This window comes from Lepidochelys kempii, chromosome 22 (genome assembly GCF_965140285.1).
Source record: "Lepidochelys kempii isolate rLepKem1 chromosome 22, rLepKem1.hap1, whole genome shotgun sequence".
Taxonomy (NCBI): domain Eukaryota; kingdom Metazoa; phylum Chordata; order Testudines; family Cheloniidae; genus Lepidochelys; species Lepidochelys kempii.
The window spans coordinates 17,190,687-17,210,169 of NC_136401.1; the positions used below are offsets into that span (position 1 = coordinate 17,190,687).

The 19,483-nt window shown below is 54.0% G+C and overlaps 2 protein-coding genes across 2 annotated transcripts; both read right to left on the reverse strand.

Annotated features, from left to right (window-relative positions):
- Positions 1-283: 283 nt before the first annotated feature.
- On the reverse strand, positions 284-3,832 carry LOC140901688 (seizure protein 6). Its single transcript, XM_073320938.1, has 3 exons — positions 3,146-3,832; positions 2,361-2,564; positions 284-1,558 (listed from the first exon to the last, which is right to left on the reverse strand). The coding sequence occupies exons 1-3, from the start codon at positions 3,276-3,278 to the stop codon at positions 1,545-1,547; spliced, it is 351 nt and encodes a 116-aa protein (XP_073177039.1). The 5' UTR covers positions 3,279-3,832; the 3' UTR covers positions 284-1,544.
- A 6,761-nt stretch (positions 3,833-10,593) lies between these two features.
- HINFP (histone H4 transcription factor) lies at positions 10,594-19,481 on the reverse strand. The gene is made up of 10 exons (XM_073320690.2): positions 19,270-19,481; positions 18,439-18,618; positions 17,482-17,708; positions 16,971-17,082; positions 15,967-16,119; positions 15,061-15,138; positions 14,838-14,958; positions 14,504-14,642; positions 12,934-13,058; positions 10,594-12,149 (listed from the first exon to the last, which is right to left on the reverse strand). Exons 2-10 carry the CDS (start codon positions 18,599-18,601, stop codon positions 11,627-11,629), a joined length of 1,641 nt encoding a protein of 546 aa, XP_073176791.1. The 5' UTR covers positions 18,602-18,618; positions 19,270-19,481; the 3' UTR covers positions 10,594-11,626.
- Between the last annotated feature and the right edge of the window lie 2 nt (positions 19,482-19,483).

Sequence of the window (19,483 nt, forward strand, 5' to 3'; positions counted from 1 at the left end):
TGTCAAAACCCAAACATTTGGGGAGTGCTGGTTTTTCAGTTAAAAATGGCCCTTTTTTCTTAGATAGTTTTCAACAAAAACTATCATTTTTTTCATGGGACTGTTTCACAGGAACAAAACCCCACTTCCCAACCAGCTCCACCCCCAGCCCTGGAGGAGAGATGGGGCTTCTGAACATAGGGACTTAACTGGGTGGAGTGTGGATGGGAGCTAGAGGGTGAGGAGACTCATCCAACAATAACACTGAAACACCAGTCACCTCTAGACAGATTTATTGGAGTGATGGTCACAGGCTTGGAGCCAGGGGACAGAGACAACGCCCCTAGGGCAGGAGCAGCATTCACCATACCCAGCGTTTAATCCTCCCCTTCCCCATGCCTACCCCCTATGTGGCCAGGAGGGAGAACACCACTGGCTGAGGCCTGTGTGTCCCACAGACCCTCCCCAACTGCTAGGTGAGGGAGAAAATGCGACAGAGGCGCTGGGTGCCAGGGAGTAGCATGGCATCACAGAAAAGCAGGCAAGGAAGGGGATTCCCTTCAACTGCCTTCCATCCCCCTGCGTCAGAAGAGGAAACTGGTGCCTAATCCCACAGTAGGGCAGGAGCAACCCTCTCCCCCACGTAGAACAGCTGCTCCCTCTCCCCTCTTGCTATGGGTGGTGCATTTCCCCTGCCAAAGGTAGCACTTGCAGAACAATTCACCTTTTCCACAGTTTGCCCCTGACTAAAGCTCCTTTAGGCTGAAGGCCTCTGCTCCCCGCTCCTCTCTGCTCATGCCCCTCTGCCTTGATAGGGATTGGCACTCGCCAGGGCAGGCATGCAGGTGGGAGGGGCAGTCCCTTTTGGCCAGCTGGTTTGGTTCACTGCACCTGCTGCCAATGGAACCTGTCCACGCAGACTCCAGCTCTGGTGAGAGGAAACGGGGGAGGCTGTAGCAATCTGCAGCACTGAGATAATGACGTTCCTCATTCAAAGGGCGTTAGGGACAGTGAATCCCCACATGCCCCCACACCCAGGGCTGGGTATTATTCATCCCCATTAAGCATATGGGAAAACTGAGGCAGAGATCGGTGTTGTCCTTTGCCCACGGTCTCAGAAGAGGGCAAGACTGGAGTCCTTGGCTTCCATTCCTGTTCTTAGGAACTCTGGTCCCTGGCTCCCACAGCGTAACCCCCTGCAGAGCAGGAAGATGACTGTGTATACCCATCCCCCTACGTGCTTGTTTGGAACAAATCAGGGTGCAAAGGGTTAAGTTATGGGGGAGGCAGTCCTTTCCTCTGCAGATGCTGCACCCCAATAAGACAGGCTGGCAAACGGTTCCAGCCCAGGAGACAGACACAACCACACACTTCCATGAGCACACTGCCAGTATCGTGCCAAGGGCGCGATGGGAACAGATGGATGGAGGAGTCTGGCCCGACGGGGAGAGGCACGGTATGGTAGCCTACTGTGCAGTGAGCATCAGGTTTGCTGCTGCCCCTCCTGGGACGGAGCTCCCCTTCACAGCTGAACAGCTCCCCACGAATCCATCCACCCCAGATCTCTACCTGGAGGAAGCTGTAATGAGAACACGTTCAGACAATGGGCGTCTGTTTGATGTTAGATTATCCTGACCCTCACCCTCCCACGTGCCCCACGCCAAGTCAAGGGTGCCATGCGAGCGCATCTGGACTGGCATGCAACTAGCTTCTGCTCCTTGCCTCACCTTGGCTCCATGGGCCAGTGAAGAGCAGCAGAGCGAAACTCACTTTCCTGCTCTGATCATGGAGCCAACTGCAAAACAAAGTCGCCAATTTCCTCGCTCTTGGCTCAGCCGGTGCCAATCGGGGAGTAACCCCAGCGCAGCCAGCAGAGTCATTCTGCATTATACAAGGCACAAAATGGGCAGACAGTAGCCCTTTCCATACTGGGATCAGATTTCTTAGATACTGCTGTCAGGGGCACTCTGGAAAAGGCATGCCTTTCTGGGGTGGAACCTGGCAACTGATAGCCTGCACCAACAATGTTTAGGACAAGAGGTGAAGAAAGAAACTTGACTGATCCTGTGGTCACAAGCAGACCAGCCAAACCACACACGTGCGGTGTCAGGCATAAAACCCAGGACCTTTAGGACCAAAGAACACCAGGGTTGACAACTACAGCGCAAGGAGAATCTCCATCAGCAGCAGTACATTAGGGCTTGTACTCTATGGGGAGTAGCCACTAGGGGGCGACATGATCACACACACAGGAGAGCAGGTCCAATACATTCCACCCAGCACAGGGCAGCGATTGTGTTGCAATAGGATGGGAGCAGCAGGGAAGTCCCATCAGGTTGCCTGGGGAGGCGGCTCCCCCTGGATGGGACGGGGTCACTTACAGCAGGGGACGTAGCAGTCGCACTCGCAGAAGTCGCAGCGCGCGAACCAGCGGGTCCAGCCCCACTGCTTGGTGGCGCAGTTGGAGATCTTGATGCAGCCGTGGTTGAGGAAGGCCCCGAGGTGAGCCTTGTCCGTGCAGGTGGAGGAGCAGCTGCCGTCGATGTCCCGCTCGTTAATCTCGATCCGGCCCCGCAGGCATATCCCTGCCGGGGAGAGACAGCAGCCCTGTTACCCCGGGGCTGGGGGGAGGCACCGAGAACAGAGCGCGGGAGTTATTAGCATGAGGCTGGGCCATGGTTATCAGAGCAGTGGGGCTGGTCTCTCAGGGCTGATGAGGCATCAGGCTGCCGATGGCACCAACACCCCGGGTTCCAATAACCAGCCCTGCAGCCTTTTAGTGCGCAGGTCCCCAAGCCCGGCAGACCCAGCACATTCTTCAGAGCTTGGAACACCCCTAAGGGAGCGAGGTGAAGCTGATGCTGCAGCCCCAGGCTGGGATAGGAGAGCGACACCCCACTCTCCCCCTGCTCCTGACTGCAGAGGGGTGGGGGACAGAGGTGTTTCCTCCATTAGCCCCCTCGCCGCCACACATCAGGGATGTCTTTGAATGGAGCTCACCCAGTGCAGCCAGACCTGCAGACTATGCTGACTCCCAGGTGGAAAATTGGCAAATAAGGGACACTCCAGCCACCACCTTGATGCAGCCACCTTTAGGGTGGAACATTAGCTCCTCCCAATCCTACCCATTTTACGGCCCATCGGTGCTGCACGGCACAGTACTCACGGAGGCAGGTGGGTTTAGGTGTCCAGTGGCCATCGGACTGACAAGCACTGGCCGGGTCCCCCACCAGCAGGAAGCCGGGCCGGCAGCCGTAGCGCACCACAGAGCCCACCCACCAGTCATTGCCGTAGACCATGGAATTGAAGTCTGCCTCTGGCCGCCCGCAGTTCACTGGGAAGAGAAAGGTCCCAGTGGATGGTGCAGGTTGGAAGTCTGAAGGTATCGCCACCCCCGCAGAGACCAAAGGGGCACCAGAGAGCAGCACGCCATGGATACATGCTTGGCATCATTGGGGTGCCAAGGGCTGCTGGTATAATTCCACAGCCCCACAAAGATGCCAAGGGTAAATACCAGATCCTTAGGGGGACATGCTGGGCATGGGGGTCTGGATCCCAAAGAGATGGCAACAACTTATGCTATGGATGACAAGGGTATATAGCTCCTGGGACCCGTGATGGCCAGGGTATCTGCCACAGCCTGGATGCATGCTAGCAGTGCTGGTAAACTGCTCTGGGTATGTGACATGGAGCCTAAATGGATGCTAGGATGCCAGGGGCTGGAGGTAAATGCTCCAGATCCCAGAGAGGATCCATTGGCCCATCTCCTGGATGTCGGGAAACCGAGGATACAGAGATGTTGCATCAACCCCCAGCCCGTACCCTTTCAACCACCAAGCTTGCTCCAGGACTCAGACTTGTTGCATTAACCTCAACACCTCGTGATGCCAACAGCTGCTGTAATTCCTTGCCAAGGGGACCATCAGGAAATGCCCCATAATTCTCACTTCCCAGATGCCCCCCAAATTCTCCAAGCCAAAGACAGTTTTTGATGGAGATAAAAAGGGCCTTTGGGGTCACACATAGAGAGATGTATGTATATGTTGTGTGTATATATAAACCTTACACACACACACAAATATATATACACATACACACAAAAAACAGACAGGTTTGAACTGAACCAAAACCATTGTTGTTATTTTTAAATATCTCATCAAACAATAAAATTCATTTCAAATCATCCAAAATGTTTTGGGTTGATTTGACGGCATTTTTTCATTTCAATTCACCGTTTAACATTTTCACCCACCCCTCTTTAAATTTTTTTTTAAAATTGGCTGTATTTGAGAACCAAATGCCACGTTGAAACAAACGAATAAGCCCTCTAAACAAAGCATTTCAACTTAAAACAAATCGGGGTTTTTCCCTGTGGAAACTATTCATTGAGTTTGACCGAAATTTACAAATAGCTCCAGACACCAAAACAAAATTCATGTTTTCGGTCAAATTTCTATTTGTCAAAATAAATTCACCCGGCTGCTACTGGAGACAGCCTCCCACCCCCACTTCAGACTTGTTTCCCAGTGTCCAAGTGCATTTGGGGTGAGATCAGTGAGGTTCCTGCACAGTTCCTCCCCCACCAAACTCAGCCTCTCCTTTGCTCTTCCCACAGCACCCCTGTACCTCGACAGAAGGATTTGTATCCCAGCCAGCAGCAGCTTCCATTCCCACACTGGCTCCTCTTCAGCTCCTTGTGTTTCCCTTTGCAGCCCCCCATGCAGATGGGGGCCGTGCCAGACCAGTATGTGTCCAAGCTTCCTGGAGGGGACCGATCAAGGCAGAACAACAGGGAGAGATGGGCTGGGACCTCTCTCTTCTCCCAGGTCCCAGGGCACCCCCATGATTCTGTTTCCCACCCCCACCTCCCAGAATTCTCTTTCCTAGCTGGGCCAGGCTCCCCCAGGGCTCAGCAGCAGCACTGAACCTGCCAGGGTGTGTCTACACTGCAGCTGGCATGAGCCTCCCAGCCAGGTAGACAGGCTCACATTAGCCAGGCTCAAGCGAGCACAATAAGAATGCCAGTGTGACTGTTATTGCTCAAGCTCACCCAACCGGGCTAGGCTCCAGCGCCCGAGCTCCAGACAGAGCAGCGACATCCCCCAGCCCCAGGCAAGCCAGCTGGGAGATCAAGGAGGGCCCTGCTAGCCATCACTCTGCAACAGGGTCAGCCCCAGGTCTTTCTAAGGGCCCCAAGTAGCGTTCTGCATTCCCGTGGCCCTTCACAGCCTCACAGACCTTTACGGATGCTGAGGGGCCTCTTGGGGAGCACCCCAGGAGCAAGCAGGTGTGGGGGTGGGGAGAGAGACACTGAGGCATCGACAAAGGGACTGATTTGCCCAAGGCCACGAGGAGTCATTGGCAGAGCTGGGGATAGAAGCCAGGAGTCCTGGCTCCCATGGCATTTATGGCATGTCTGAGTGACAGGCCTGAGATCTGGCGCCCTCTCTTTATCCTCTGGAGAGGTGCACCCTAGGCAGCAGCAGCTCAAACTGATCCTGCCAAGAGGTCTCAGCCCTGCCATGGCGTTCCCAATGGCTTTTCTCTGATGCTGCCAACAAGGGATTCTCTGCAGGTGGCATCTGCACTTCCTGTCTGCACATGGGACTGAAGTGGGGCTGGTGAAGTTGTACCCTAAGAACGCTGCAAGGGTCTGGAAGCAGTGAGGGGCAGGGGTATCGGGGCCTGGCCGAGAGTGCCAACACCAGCAGCTCCAGATCAGCACCAGAACCTCCCACCCAGCCCGGGGCACGCCAGGGAGATGGACCTTGGCATGAGACGCTGTTTGGAGAAGCGACTCCTGCCGTCTCCACTGACGGGGAAGCAAAACAGAAAAGAGCACGGAGCTCCTCGGCCCCCGAGAGGCAGGGGTGACTCAACACTAGACGGAACCTATGCTGGGGAGAACTGGCAGGACACGAATGGAGGATCTTTCCCAGCTCTGGGCAAAGACTGGGTGGGCACACTTTCAGTGTGATGCCACCATCAGCTTTGTGGCATGGGAGAAGGGGTGACCTCCCACTGTGCCCTGCTGCATGGGCTGTGACACAAAGAGCGGGGCCTGCTTAGAGCATTGCCAGCCCATGGCCCTGCAGCACCAGGAGGGCACCTGAGAAAGCACAAGCAGCCACCACCCCCATTCCTTGGTGGATCCCAGCAGGACTAGCTCAGCCTCTGGGCTGGGCACTCTGCACGGACCACAGAGCTGCTGCCCTGTGACCAAAGCAAAGCTGCTCTTCTCCGCAAGGACACTGACCAGAGCTGTCTGGATCCCGACACAGCTAGCTCCCTCCCTAGTGGCTCTCAGGCACCATACTGTGTGTAGCCAATGCCTCCTGCCCCGTTACTTACCTTCCTCCTCCTCACCAGAGCCAAACCCAGCCAGCGTGACTAAGACGAGGAGTCCCAGCTCCATGGTGCTCATCACAGGCCCAGTCCAGTGCCCTCTCCACACACTGCCCTCCTTAGTTGTTCTGAAGTTTCCAGTCCTTCTCCCACTGGCCTTGGACTCCAGCTTTCAAAAGACAGGTAGTATTTGCTTTTCCATCTCCCCCTCACCCTGGGGATTCTGGCCGGGCTGAGCTGGCTGCCAGCAGGGTCTGGCTCTGTCCTGACCCAGCCTTCCCATGGCAGAAGGGAACTTCGCTTCCATGTGCTCAGGACAGAGACACCTTACAGGTCCAGTAGCTGGGGGAGGACGGGGGGGGACGGGGGGGACGGGGGAAGAGGCTTCCTTTTAATCCCCATTCTCTCTTCCCTGTAGATAATCCTCTGGCAAAGCGATTACCTTCTGCAGCCTATGCTGTGGCTGCAGCAATTAAAGACCCCAGAGGCCACAATCCCACAGAGGAGCACCAGTGAAGTTTCAGACTGGGCCCTACGGTATTTCCTGACCTTAGGTTCTGTTGGTCCATTCCAGGGACAGCTGCATTGCCCCTATATTCACCTGTGGAGCCCCAGGCTCCTTGACCTGAGTAGTGCCATGGAAAGGAGCTACAGACATCCCAATTCACTGCAGCTTTTGGCACAGATTTGGTTCTTCAATGTGCCAGCTAGGCCCTGTTGCCTGGAATGCTCTTGCTGCAAAGGCATCCTTGGTACAACTGATCAGAACCAGGTTATGCCAAGCATACAAGGTGGGACTCACCTAGCTGAAAGGTGGAAACTAGCCTTTGACCTCTGGGACATGCACAGGTGCCTCCCTGTCCAGTCTCCTCTCAGCCTGGATGTGAGAGCTGAACCTCTATGGAGGCGCTGTTCGCTGCATGAGCACTTAAGGGAGTTTAGAGCCAGCTGAGCAACCCGGAAATCCTCCGACCATCCACGCCAGTTACAGCATGGGCGGGGCAAGCTTACCCCACTCCTCCTGGCAGCGTGCTTCACCCCAGCCTTGGGACTCCACCTCTGGGGTGGGACACAGTGTCCAGGGCCCCTTCACGCCTTTGTCCCCTCTGCAGAGGCTACGTATCAGTTGTGAAGGGGCGTGCATGCACACAGTGTTGATCTCTGTCTGTGGGGAATCGGACTGAGAAACCCATTTGACACAGGCCTCCAGACCACTAGAGGATTTTGATCACGACTGTCTGAACTATTTCTAGAGGGGTTGTGTTCCCTGCCCACCTCTGCCTGGGAACACTTTGTCCAACATAAGCTTTCGTGAGCTACAGCTCACTTCATCGGATGCATCCAATGAAGTGAGCTGTAGCTCACGAACGCTTATGCTCAAATAAATTGGTTAGTCTGTAAGGTGCCACAAGTCCTCCTTTTCTTTTTGCGAATACAGACTAACACGGCTGCTACTCTGAAATTTGTCCAAGAGACACTCACCTTCCTTCCCACCTCCCCACTTTTACTCAGGCCTGGTCTGCACTCAAAAGTTACATTAGCATAAGTATGTCAGGCAGGCGTGTGAAGAAACCAAGCCTGACTGGCATAGCTAGGCCAACAAAACCACAGTGTAGACACAGGTATGTGGATGGAAGAATGCTTCCATTGACATGGCTAGCTGTTCGGAGTGGTGGTGTTCCTACACAAGCAAACTCCTTCTGGTGACATAGGCTGCGTCTATGTTACGGGGCGATGCTGGTATAATCTCCATAGCATGGGCATTCCCTTAGTATCTGAAGGACGAGAAACCAATGTGAGCGTCTACATTCTGAAGAGAGAGCATCCCTTTGGGTGCTGCCCTCCACCACCTCCTGCTTTCAGGACACCACTGTGAATTATGCTCTTAGTGGGTTTGTAATTAGAAAGTGAGCAGATGGCTGGAGGTTTAATGTAAAGTGATTTCTTCATTGAAATAACCTGGAGCTTCAGTGGCTTTTGCTCTGCTGAACTACACAAGCAGGGAACGGGAAAGGCAGCGACCACCACACCACAGTGGCTGCTGAAGCCACAATCCCACTGCATTGCTGGAGGATGGTCCATTGAGCCTACACACAGTAATTGTTTCCCGGAGTCATAAGCAGAACAAGATACCTGACTTCCGTGCACCTGCTGCACAAAACCGACTCCCTTCAGGGTCCCTCCATTCAGGGCTCTCCAGTGAGCCAGCAAGAATCCTGCCTCAATTATTGCCACTGGCAAATCCCTAATGGCAACCAATGGAAGAACTACTTGGAAAATCCCCCACCAAGCATGCCAGAACTACAGGCCCAGCAGGGCACTGCAACACCTTGCTCAGTTTAGGACAGGAAGTGAAGAAAAATTCTGTATCTAGTAGAAACTGCAGGGAGGTACAATGGCACCATGGGATGTTCTAATGAGCACAAGTGTATTATCCAAAAGAGGGAGTCTCCAGGTGGGGCACTTGCTTTGTGGGAGGAGTATCCAAATCACATTGGTTTCCTAGAGGTCTCCCATCCAAGCCCTGACTCAGGCTGGCCCTGAGCAGAAGGGCAGAGTTACACCAGTTTAACTTAAGTTGCGATTTTAAACCATCTAGTTAAGCCAGTGCCAAAGGCCATGTGGTCACTTATTAGGGTTTAAACCAGGATTCCTGCAGTTTAGCTGAAGTCATTCAAACCATGTTTAAACAAAACCAAAATGCCCCCCTTACACTGAAATAAGACCTCCCCACACAGGGGTTTGCCCTGCTTTAACTGAAGTGGTGCTGATGTGCATGCTGACAGCCCCTCAGCCTGGGAAGGCCAGTCAGAGCTGGGCAGAGAACGGTAATCCTGCTTCGTGAAGGATCCTGAGATTCCAAAACGAAACCCGCAATTTCAAAATCCTCCACAAGCCAGAATGATCGTTTTCCACCTAGCTCGATGGGAGCCCCAGCTCCATGACGGCATGCTGGGCTGGCTGTCCCAGAGCCAGGGATCTGGGCTGCAGAGAAGCCCTGAGCTGGGCTCTCAGCTCTTCCAGGCTCCTTGTCAGTCTGCCAGGCAGGCAGGTTTCAGAACCTTCCATGGCCCCAGATGCAGCTGGCAGAGGCCGTCTTTGCTGCACCCTCAGTACCAGGGGGCAGCTCCCCAGTAAGACAAGCTCCATAATACACTGGTTAAGGTGATTACAGCTGTCCTGGGAGAGCAGCAGGTGCCCCCATTCGAGGGCTCAGCTTGGGGCAGGGAAGGTTATTCCAGGATTAGAAAAAGCACAGCACCTCCAAGGGAACTGATCATCACCAGAGCCCGTCTACCAGTCAGAGGGTGGGACAGAGCTTCCTATTTACCTGCACTTTACAGCCATGTTCCTGCCACATCCCAGTAGGATGGGGTCAGGCTGTCAAGCAACCAGAACCAACCCAAGTTAGACAACTGCAATATGCAATGGACCTGCTAAAAACTACCCCCAACATGACGTTTGGCTCATGCCTTTCAGCCAACAACAAACTTTTCAAGTGGGCCTCACTTTGTCTGCCCCTGAAATGTACCCAGCTATGGGAGGAAACGCAGCACTATTTGATTCCCCATAACACTGCAATATAATGGCTCAGGAAAGGAAGATGAGAACTGTGTCCTCCGCTGAAAAGGCCAGGAGGATTAGTGGCTCGGGAGACCATAATTACCCATGCTGGAGGTTAGCCAAGACAGAAACCTCCTAACAAGCATGGTATGTCAACACCTCACTGATGAGGGTATTGCAAATACATCTAATGATGACTTGGAGGGCAGGAGGGTTGTAGAGTTGTCTCCCAAATCTACAAACCAAAGTTTAGAACTGAGACCCCTTGGGATCCCAGGAGAGAAAAAGAGGCCAGCTAGCACAGCTTGGTCCCATGGTAGAGACTTGCTTGCAAGTCGACAGTGATCCTTATGTTACAGCAAGGAAAGGTTTCTGGGTCAATGGGAATGGCAGAGTAGTCCACGTGCAGGGAAGAAGGTTGGGGGAGTGCTATATCCTATCTGATGAGACAGCGTGCGTGTGGAAAGCTATGGAAGGCACAGAGCAAAAGTAGACACTCCTATGCCGAAGCTGGGGATTCCAGCCGCATGAAGATGGCTCTGTATCACTGGACATACCACAGAGATATGGTAAGAGTTCAATATTACAATATTAACCCTAGATATTACAAGGATACGGTCACGAAAATCCCCAACTGCTTGGTCTCATCCCTGCACTAGGGCATGCAAGAGCCACATTGACAGGGCCACGGCAGACACCACACACTTGAAACCTGACCTGGAACACAGGGCTTTTATTTATTTATTTTTATTATAAAAGCACTTACTTTGCACAGCCAGGAGCCCAGGCCCCAGTGTGGGGAAACCCCTGAGCAAGAACCCGAGGGGAGGACGAAGGCAGCACAAAGATCCCCGAGTGTTGAGAAGGGTGCCCCCAGCTTACACCAGCTCCCCACCAGTGCATGGGGGAGCAGCAACCTGCAAAGGGACAAATGGACCCTTCGGCTGTCCCCTGCTCAGATCAACAAGGTGACGGGGCAGTGTCAATGCAAATACTGATAAGGGATCTGTTTGAGCAAGCTAGAAAGTGGACACTCCGACATATCTGAGACAGGGTCAGGGCGTCTTGTTCACCCGAGGGCAACGAGAAACTGGACAGAATGAGCCTGTTTAAGGCCAAACAGCATCTCAGGAGGTAAGCTAATCCACCTGCAGCTCCAAAGGAGTGGAGATTCTGGCTGAGCATGGGGCTCTCAGCAAGCACAGGGACTGAGTCTCTTAGCAGCAGGAGTCTGACCTATCTGCCAGGGACCTTTGGGGTGTGGGGGGGGACACAGCCCAAACCTCTCCCCATGGGATGGAGGGCACTGAAGTCACAAAGCGTTTGTGCTGGGAGACTATTCCACATCTTCCTCCCAGCTCGAATCCCCTTTCCTGCCATGAAAATATCTAAGGCTGCTCCCAGCATCCACTGCCACCTTCCTTTCCCAGGCTGGTGGAAGGGAGCTCGATCCCTCTCACCCACTGGGCGCTGACCAGAGCTTTCCTCCATCAGGTCACCCAGCACAGCGCAGTTGCTCCTCAGTGACAGGAGGGCAAAGGGAGACAGATGAGGCTGGGTGGGGACGTGCTCAGAACCTTCCCGCAGGCAGCACCAACTCCTCTGGGTTTATGATCAAGGATGAGGACGGACCCCAGCGGGGTGATGGAGAGTGTTTGTGATTCCATTCCTGCCCTCCCAAGCAGGAGAGACACCTGAATTACTTGAAGCCAAAGTGCAGGGAGGCAGCGCTGGCAACTCACATAATTTGTATCCCCAGCTCCTCAGCTGTCTTCTGTAGGCGGTCCATGACGTTTTCCTCCGGCTCCCCGGCCAGGCCGCCGGGCACTGCTGCCTGCTCCTCTGAGGGTGCGTTGGCCATGACGTAGTACACCGTCTCGTTCTCCCCACGTTCATTGGTCCTGTTCACCACACGGATGATGGGGCCGAGCGGGGCGCTGGACTCTCGGTCTGGCGAGGCCTCAGCTCTCGGGAAGGTGCTTTGCTGAGCTGGGTCAGGGTTGGCAGCAGCATAGGCCGGTGGTGGCAGCGGGGCCACCTGTGATTCCATGTCATTGGCCTCCTCCAGGGAGGCCTCTGCTGGTGGCTCCAGGATGATCCCCTGCAAGTTGCCCTCACCCTCTGTCAGCACCACGCACTCCGCCGTGCCATCCAGCAACTCGCCCTGCTTCTCCCGGTCCTTCAGCAGCTGCTCAGTCAGCTCCACACTTTCGTAGCGCACTAGCTGCAGCCGCATGTAGCCGTCTTCGTGTTCCTTGTACCTGGGCAGGCCAGAGAGAGGGAGGGTTAGAACGGGGCTGGAAGGCAGATGCCTTGTGCAGTTACCGAGGGAGGACTGACTGCTTGGAGTGCTGCCCAGAGTGCTAGCCCACCCAACGCCAGGCTAGGTGGCGATCAGTGGCAGTTGCTACCCGAAGGAGGTTATTTTGCAGCACTGATATTGCTATGGGGCAGACATCCCAGCACACAGCGCCCAGAGTGTTAACAGGCAGTGCAGTGGGGGGGGGGGGGGGGGGGCGTTGTCAGGGAGGGTAAATCCTTTCATCCCCAGCCCCTAACAGTTAGCAGCCGCATGCCAGATAGAGGGTTTACATCTCCACTCAGGCCAGGTTTGGTTTCTTTGTCCTGTCCAGTTTCCATGGGCAAATTTGAGAGCCCTCCTTTGCTTCCTCACCCTTTTAAGCCCTGGAACATTTGGGGGAGACTGCAGTTTGCTGGAGATTACACCGGATAAGGCATCCTCAAAACCTGACTGGGATGACTCTCTCAGGCTGAAGAGAGCTGGATCTGGCTGCAGCGTGAGCCTGCGAATTCCACAAGCAACCCAGTAGATCCAGCCGCATTAGTGTGGCTGCTGCCCAGCAGCCCTTGTCTCTGATCTGCCACTGGAGGCTGCTATCTAGGTACTGATATGGCACCCATCACCATAGTATCAGAGAACCCAGGAGCAACGCCCTCCACCCCCACATGACTGTCCCCTACTGCCCCCTGTGGCTTGAGAGAGGTAGTGAGCTTTGCACACAGGAGGGGCTGGAGGTCCAGTACCTGAAGCGAGGATGGCCCGAGGGCCACTTGAACTGGTGTTTCTTCCTTAGGTGCACGGTGAGGTTGTTCCCACGTGTGAAGCACTTGTCACAGATGTGGCACTTGTACCGGGGTTCCGAGTCACCCTGGGGAGGGAGCGAGAAGAAAGGAAGGATGTAAATGTCATGGGATTCAAACCCAAGCTGCCTTGTGGGAAGCCAGGCTTTCCAAGAGGAACAAACATCCTACAAATTTTATAGCAAGCATCATTCTGGCAAAGGAGTGGGGACTGGTAACACTTCTGATGGGCTTGGCATTTCCAATCCATGGGATGGAGGGAATCTCATTACCTAGGAGATCCTGTGCCCCGACTGCTAGTTGTTTGGGACTGCTTTGCAAAGCGGCCACAGAATCATAGAAATGTCAGACGGGAAGGGACCTCAGTAGGTCATTTACTCCTGTCCCCTGCACCGAGGCAGGGCTAAGTACTGGAGCCATACCCATGTCTGTAGAAATACAGGTATTAAAATGCTTGCCCCATGCCAGAGAGTAGCAACAGAACACACGCAGTCAGCCATGCAGGGAGGAACAGGGGCAGGCGGACCCCAACCAGTGCTCCCAAGGGATTAGCCAGAAGGAGATACAAACTGACGGCTCATAAAATTAGCACAATTGCTAGGTTAGTGGATAGTGGCCAAGAATGGAGAACTCCCACTCAAATCCCATAAGCCACCATTTATAGCCACAGGAAAAAGCAGGCAAGATTCTAGGCAAACATGTTAACACACCACATAGCCTGAATTACTGGGTGTGTATGCCCAGGTCTGGTCAGTGTTCTCTGCGTCTTTAGTGTCTTCAATGCAGGGACCTGCTACTTGCTTGCCAGGGCTCAGCTACTGTTCAGTACATCTTTGCTACTTCTGACCTTAGTATCTATGAAACTGCTGCTCTTCCTGCCCTCGACCCTGCACTGGAAGGGGGAGCAACTCCCTGTTCCCAGCCAGAGAGCAGAGATCAAAAGAGACCAGACAGCCAGAAGGAAAGTCATGAGAGACCCACCCTCCCCAGATAACTTGTGTTGTCTCATCCGAACCCGTTGAGCCATTAGCACTGCAGCAGGTGGAGAGAGGAACAGGAAGGACAGAAGAGTCAATTCCTCCCGGAGCTGGTGGATACCAAGTGTGACCATGGATTGTTCATGGGTGGGTGAGGAAAATGAAGCTGAAATTTCCATTAGGGTTTTATGGTCACCTCGAGGGCTAGGGCGGGTTTGGGAGGAAGAATGGTCTGGTGGAAGTCAGGAGATGTGGATTCAAATCCCAGCTCTGCCAGACTCCCTGTATGACCTTGGACAAGTAATTTGGTCTCTCTGTGCCTCACTCCCCCAATCTGTCTAGCGGGGAGGACAGCATTCCCTTCCTCTCAGTTTTTATCTTTATCTAGATTGCAAGCTCTTCAGTGTAGGGCTCATCTCTCACGACGCGTATGTGCAGCACCTAGCACACTGGACCGCAACCTTACTTGGAGCTTCTCAACATTATTGCAATATAAACAGTGGGAACAGCAGCAGATCCCCTGGTTCCCTCCCCACCTCGTGGACTTTCCTGTAGTGCAGTTTGATGGAGCAGAGGGAGCGCGCAGTGAAGCTGCAGGCTTCGAACTCGCAGCGATAGGCTGGCTCTTTGCTGTGAGTGTCCAGGTGCTTCCTCAAGTCAATGAGATTTTTACAGCTGAAAGGAAAGAACGTGGGAATGAAGCCAAATGCGTGAGAGACCCCTACCCCATTCTCCTTCCCGGCCCATCAGTGCTTCTCTCCCAGCCCCTGACAGCCCAGCTGCCCTCCCTTCACCCCACACAGACCCAGACCCCACCTCTGAACCCCAGACCCACTCCCCCCTAGGGAAGTACAATCACAGGGACCCCACCTGTAGTCACAGTAGTCACACTTGAAAGGCCGCTCCTCACTGTGCCGGAAGCGGATGTGGTTGCGCAGGGAGGAGGGTAGTGGGCAGGTCATGTCGCACAAGGGGCACTTGTAGTGGTTTACTGCTCGAGAAAAACGAGAGGGAAGCCCATCACCATGGAGTGGGGAGAGGGAATGCACTTGCCAGAGCGACGGCTGGAAGAGAGAGAAGGGCCTTTACTCACCATGGTTCCTCATGTGATCACGCAGCAGCCTCTCTGTAGCAAACCTCTTGGAGCAGTGGGAGCACTGAAACCTCTGCTCTGTAACAGTGGGGAAAGGTGGGGGAGAGAGAAGAGAGTGCACAAAGGGGGAGGGGAAAGGACAGAAAGAACAAAGCAGAGAGAATATAGCACAGATAGCAACACACAGGAGGAAGAGAATTAGTTATATCAGAGCCAGGCGCCCTTTCGCCTCATTCACAGCCACTGTGGGCACTGCCCCTGGCTAGAGAGCCAGTGTCTTGCCTTCCAGTGAACACAGTCCTCCCAGTGCTACCACTGCATGACTCAGGAAGAAACCCCAGAACCAATTCTACTGCCTTCAAGAACGGTCACAAAACAAGTCTAACCAGGAATGAGATGCATGGGAGCTGGGGACATACAGGGAGAGCTGGAAATGTAGACAGGGCCCCTGCAGGGAGCTATGGGTAGACCAGCAACGCCTTTCACTTTTAGCTACAGGCCCAGCCTGAAGCGGAGAATGCACAGCACAGTATGACTCCAGCACCCAGTATGGCACAAAGGAGCTCAAGGAGATTTTAAATGAATGTAGCACTGGCAGAAGGGCCTGCCTGCCAGCCCGAGACTTTAGTCCCATGTCCACAGAGCAAGAATGGCACGGGATACTGCAAGACAAACCTCTCCCGTGCTGCCCCACCCTTGCCTGAGAGAGGAATTCAGTCTCAATGGCCTATTCAAGCTGCTGGTCTCTCCGGTGAGCCTGAGAGCCAATCAGGGCCACTATTCACAGTGCTCGTGCCCTGCTAATGCCTTGCTCCTAGAACAGAGATAGCTGCTGACAAATCAAATGACCCAGCTAGAAGCAACAGGGTAGATCAGGGACAATCCCACCCCCACTCAGGCACTTACGATCCAGGGCGGTCTGCCGGCGGATGTGGTCAAAGAACTTTGTGTTGTTGGAGAACATCCCGCCACAGGTAGGACAGGCCACTACCTTCTCCTGCGTGTGGCTGCGCAGGTGTTCCCGCAGCTTACAGCGTCCTTTGAAGGTGCAGTCACAGTCTGAGCATAAGAGGCAGAGACATTGGTTAGCTCCTTGGCAAAGGACCGGAAAGCTCCGAGAAACTTTCAGTAGCACAGGCAGAGGAAAATGCCTTGGACTCAACAGCCCCAAACCACGCAGAAGCTTTCAACTTGCTGTTCTGCTGGGTGGGAGGTTAATGCTGTCCCCAGTGGAGAGCCAGGCCAAGCATGCTGCAGATATGTAGAAGACTGGATACAGACAGCATAGATCTGTCATTCCATGGGACACATGAGCAGCTGAGATGATCACGTCCACATGAAAGACAGCAGTTATTGTTACAGTTAAACCAGCACTTCCCCCTTGCTGTTCTGTTCAGAGGCCTTGATACCGTCTATTAAATGCCTCAACTGGAATCACCGGATATTGAGTCCACCCATGGTGGGCAGGTTCCAGTCAATTCTCTGACTGGGGTTGGGAAGTTCTTGGGCAGTTTTACACTCCAGGGACTGAGAACCCCTTAGCAAAGGAAGGAGGGAAGTCTAAATCAAAAGGGCTGGGGACTAAGAAGCAAGAGTCCCAGGTTATATTCCTCACTCTTACATTGACATACCGTGGGCACCCCAGCAAGCTGACACTGTATTTTGGTTTCTGGAGCCAACCAGTGGGGAAATGGAGAGCACTTTGAGAGCCTCAGTGGAAAGGAGCTACCGAAGTGCAAAGCCTTGTCGTTTGTCAGCTGCTCCCCAGCCTCGCCCCAGGAGAGCTTTCAAGTTCTCACATGTGCAGGGACTGTGTTTTGTTCCGTGTTTGTACAGCACCAAGCACAACGAGGTTCTGGTCCATGACCGGGGTTCTTAAGTGCTACTGTAACATAAATAAAATCAAATACCTTTCCAGCCACAAAAGACCACATGGTTCTCCTTCCCAGCTGCCTTGTATTCTGAACAGAAGCTGTGATCCTCCACATGCCGGTAGAACCATTCAGGGTTATCAAAAGATCTCTGTTGCGGGGAGACAAAGACACAAGAATATTGGTCAGCACATGCATACTAGCAATTCTGATACAGCTCAACTTTGACAGAGCTTCTTCCCTCCTCTCCCCTGGGGAAAACACAGAAAAGCACAATCCAGGCATCCAAAATTGTTGCAGTGCTCGTAATACTGAGACCATCTCCCTACCCTAGAACAGAGATTTTGTTGGCTTGGACCACGTAAGGCCCTGTCTGTGCCCCCACTTGAACTGGGCTGAGATCTCAAGGGTTACACCACATTGAATGCTCGGGAACTGGAGATTTGCTGACACTGTGTGAGACTAAGCCCCCCTTTTCTCCTGCTCCCACCTGACTGCACACCTACAGACAGGATTTAGGAGGGCTGATCCCCCTCCCTGTTGCTCTCACCTCACAGTACTCCCACAGACACAAGAAGTTTTCCTGGATCTCAGGGATGATGTTGCGGCTCTGGAAGTCCAGCTGACAGTGGGTCACATCTGACTGGCTCTGCAAGGCCTGCAGCCCCCACTGCTTCAGCTTAGTGTGGTAACAGTGGAAGTAAACGTGGCGGACCAGGTCTACAGAGCTCTCTGGGGAGCAGAAGCCACATTCCTGCCACAGACAGGTGTATTCTTCTGCAACATAAACAGGAAACACATTCATTTTCTACAGATTTGTCAGTAACTGTCTCCCTGTTAAAGCTTAAGTCCCCATGAGCAAGAAAAGACGCAAGCTTTCTTCATAGCTTTCCTTCCCTGCAACTGGTGGAACTACCTACTTATGGTGAGAAGAGAACTCTCATCTTCCTACTTGTTCAGTTCTGGACTCTGTTCTAGAAGGCTAAGCCTCTGGCTTATGATCCACTACAAAGGCAGCCAATACCTTGCACTCAAGACAGTCAATATAAACATCAACTATTTACAAAAATAAAAATAAATCTCCTTAGCTCTGTTAATAGCTCAGGTGTTCACAGATCCCAGTCCAGTGCTCAGAATGTTAGACTATGTATCACACTTTAAAAATATATATCAGTTAACACTGCTAAGCATCTCATTGAAAAGTCCAGCATAGATTTAACTGAAGTCACATAATGAAGAGGATTACGATTTAAGGGTTTATAGGTTAATTGACAGCAGAGCGTACTAGGTCCGCTGGAAATTTTATTTTCTTACCAGAATGCAGAACACGTTATCTCCAGTGGACACTATGGCATCACCCTCACTAGGAAATTCACTATTGAAATTTCTCCGTGTCTACCAGGGTGGTTCAGAATAATGAAGGGAGCTTGATGACCCACCTTATGGCTCTTCCAACCCAAGAGTCCAATTTTAGTTATAGTTTTTAATTGCACTCAGGGTCCCTTACCAAGAGGGTTCATCTCATCCCTATGTTCCCCACGAAGATGCAGCTGCAAATGCTCCGACACATGATCACAAAACTCCTCCATCTTAGAGGCCACATAGGTGCACATCTCCCACTCACACTGGAGCACCAGCTTTTCCTTATTGCCGGCCTTCCCAGGAGGCATGGTCCGACCTTTAGGCACTGAGAGATGGTGTTACAAAGACAGGAAATGTTTGGCACGCCATTCAGTCACCCAGAAAACCACCACCACCACCAAAAAAGATGCCCTCTACAAAGCCGTGGGGGTTCCTAGATGCAGCGTGGGCCATGGCACAACGGGGACAGAACTGTGACTGCGGTCAGCTCAGAGGGGCAACACAGCACAACGTTGTATTTTGCAGATCCAGCCCCTGCCCCGGGGAGTCTCGGGGGGGGGTTGTGACAATCCACATCTGGAATAAGATTCAGGCAGGAGCGCCAGGAAAATCCAGAGACAGGAGACACCAGCGCCCCCCACCAACACCCTCCTGCCCCGCGGGCCGCCAGGAGCCCGCCGCCGGCCCCGGAGCGCAGGGGGCGCCGTGTGGACGCAAACCCTGCGGTCCAGCGCCGCCGCCCGGGTCACAGCGCAGGGGCTGCCCCCGCCGCAGGGGGCAATGGCCGGATCGGACCCAGGGGGCCCGGCTCCCCCAGCCCCGGGAGGCGGGTGGGGTGGGGGGGGCTGGGGACAGCGGGTCCCGAGACGTGGGGAACCTGCCGCGGGGAGCCACGAGAGCGGGGGGCGGGGCCGGGGCCCGCTTCGGCCGGGCCTGTCCGCGGGAGGGGGCGGGGAAGGACCCGACCCCTCCTTACCGGCGGCTCCTCGCGCCGGCAACTGCCGGCTTCCCAGCTCCGGGGGGCGGGCGCAGCAACCGCAAGGCCGGCCGCCTCCGCAGCCAATGGCAGCGCCTCCTCCCAGCCCGGCAGCCAATCCGAGCGAGGGGCGGCCGCGCGGGGAGTCGGGGGGAAAGGCCTCGGCCGGCAACGCCCCCCGCCAGGCCGGGACACTAAGGTTCCGGCTGCCGGT

Bases quoted from the DNA above. Each gene is read 5' to 3' on its own strand.
- LOC140901688 (XM_073320938.1), bottom strand. From the start codon at position 3,278: ATGGTCTACGGCAATGACTGGTGGGTGGGCTCTGTGGTGCGCTACGGC. The intron at 2,565-3,145 runs GTGAGTACTGTG...TCTCCCCGGCAG, and splicing joins ACCTAAACCCACCTGCCTCC to GGATATGCCTGCGGGGCCGG.
- HINFP (XM_073320690.2), bottom strand. From the start codon at position 18,601: ATGCCTCCTGGGAAGGCCGGCAATAAGGAAAAGCTGGTGCTCCAGTGT. The intron at 17,083-17,481 runs GTGAGAGCAACA...TCCCCGCAACAG, and splicing joins GTCTGTGGGAGTACTGTGAG to AGATCTTTTGATAACCCTGA. The intron at 14,959-15,060 runs GTGAGTAAAGGC...TTTCTCGAGCAG, and splicing joins TGATCACATGAGGAACCATG to TAAACCACTACAAGTGCCCC.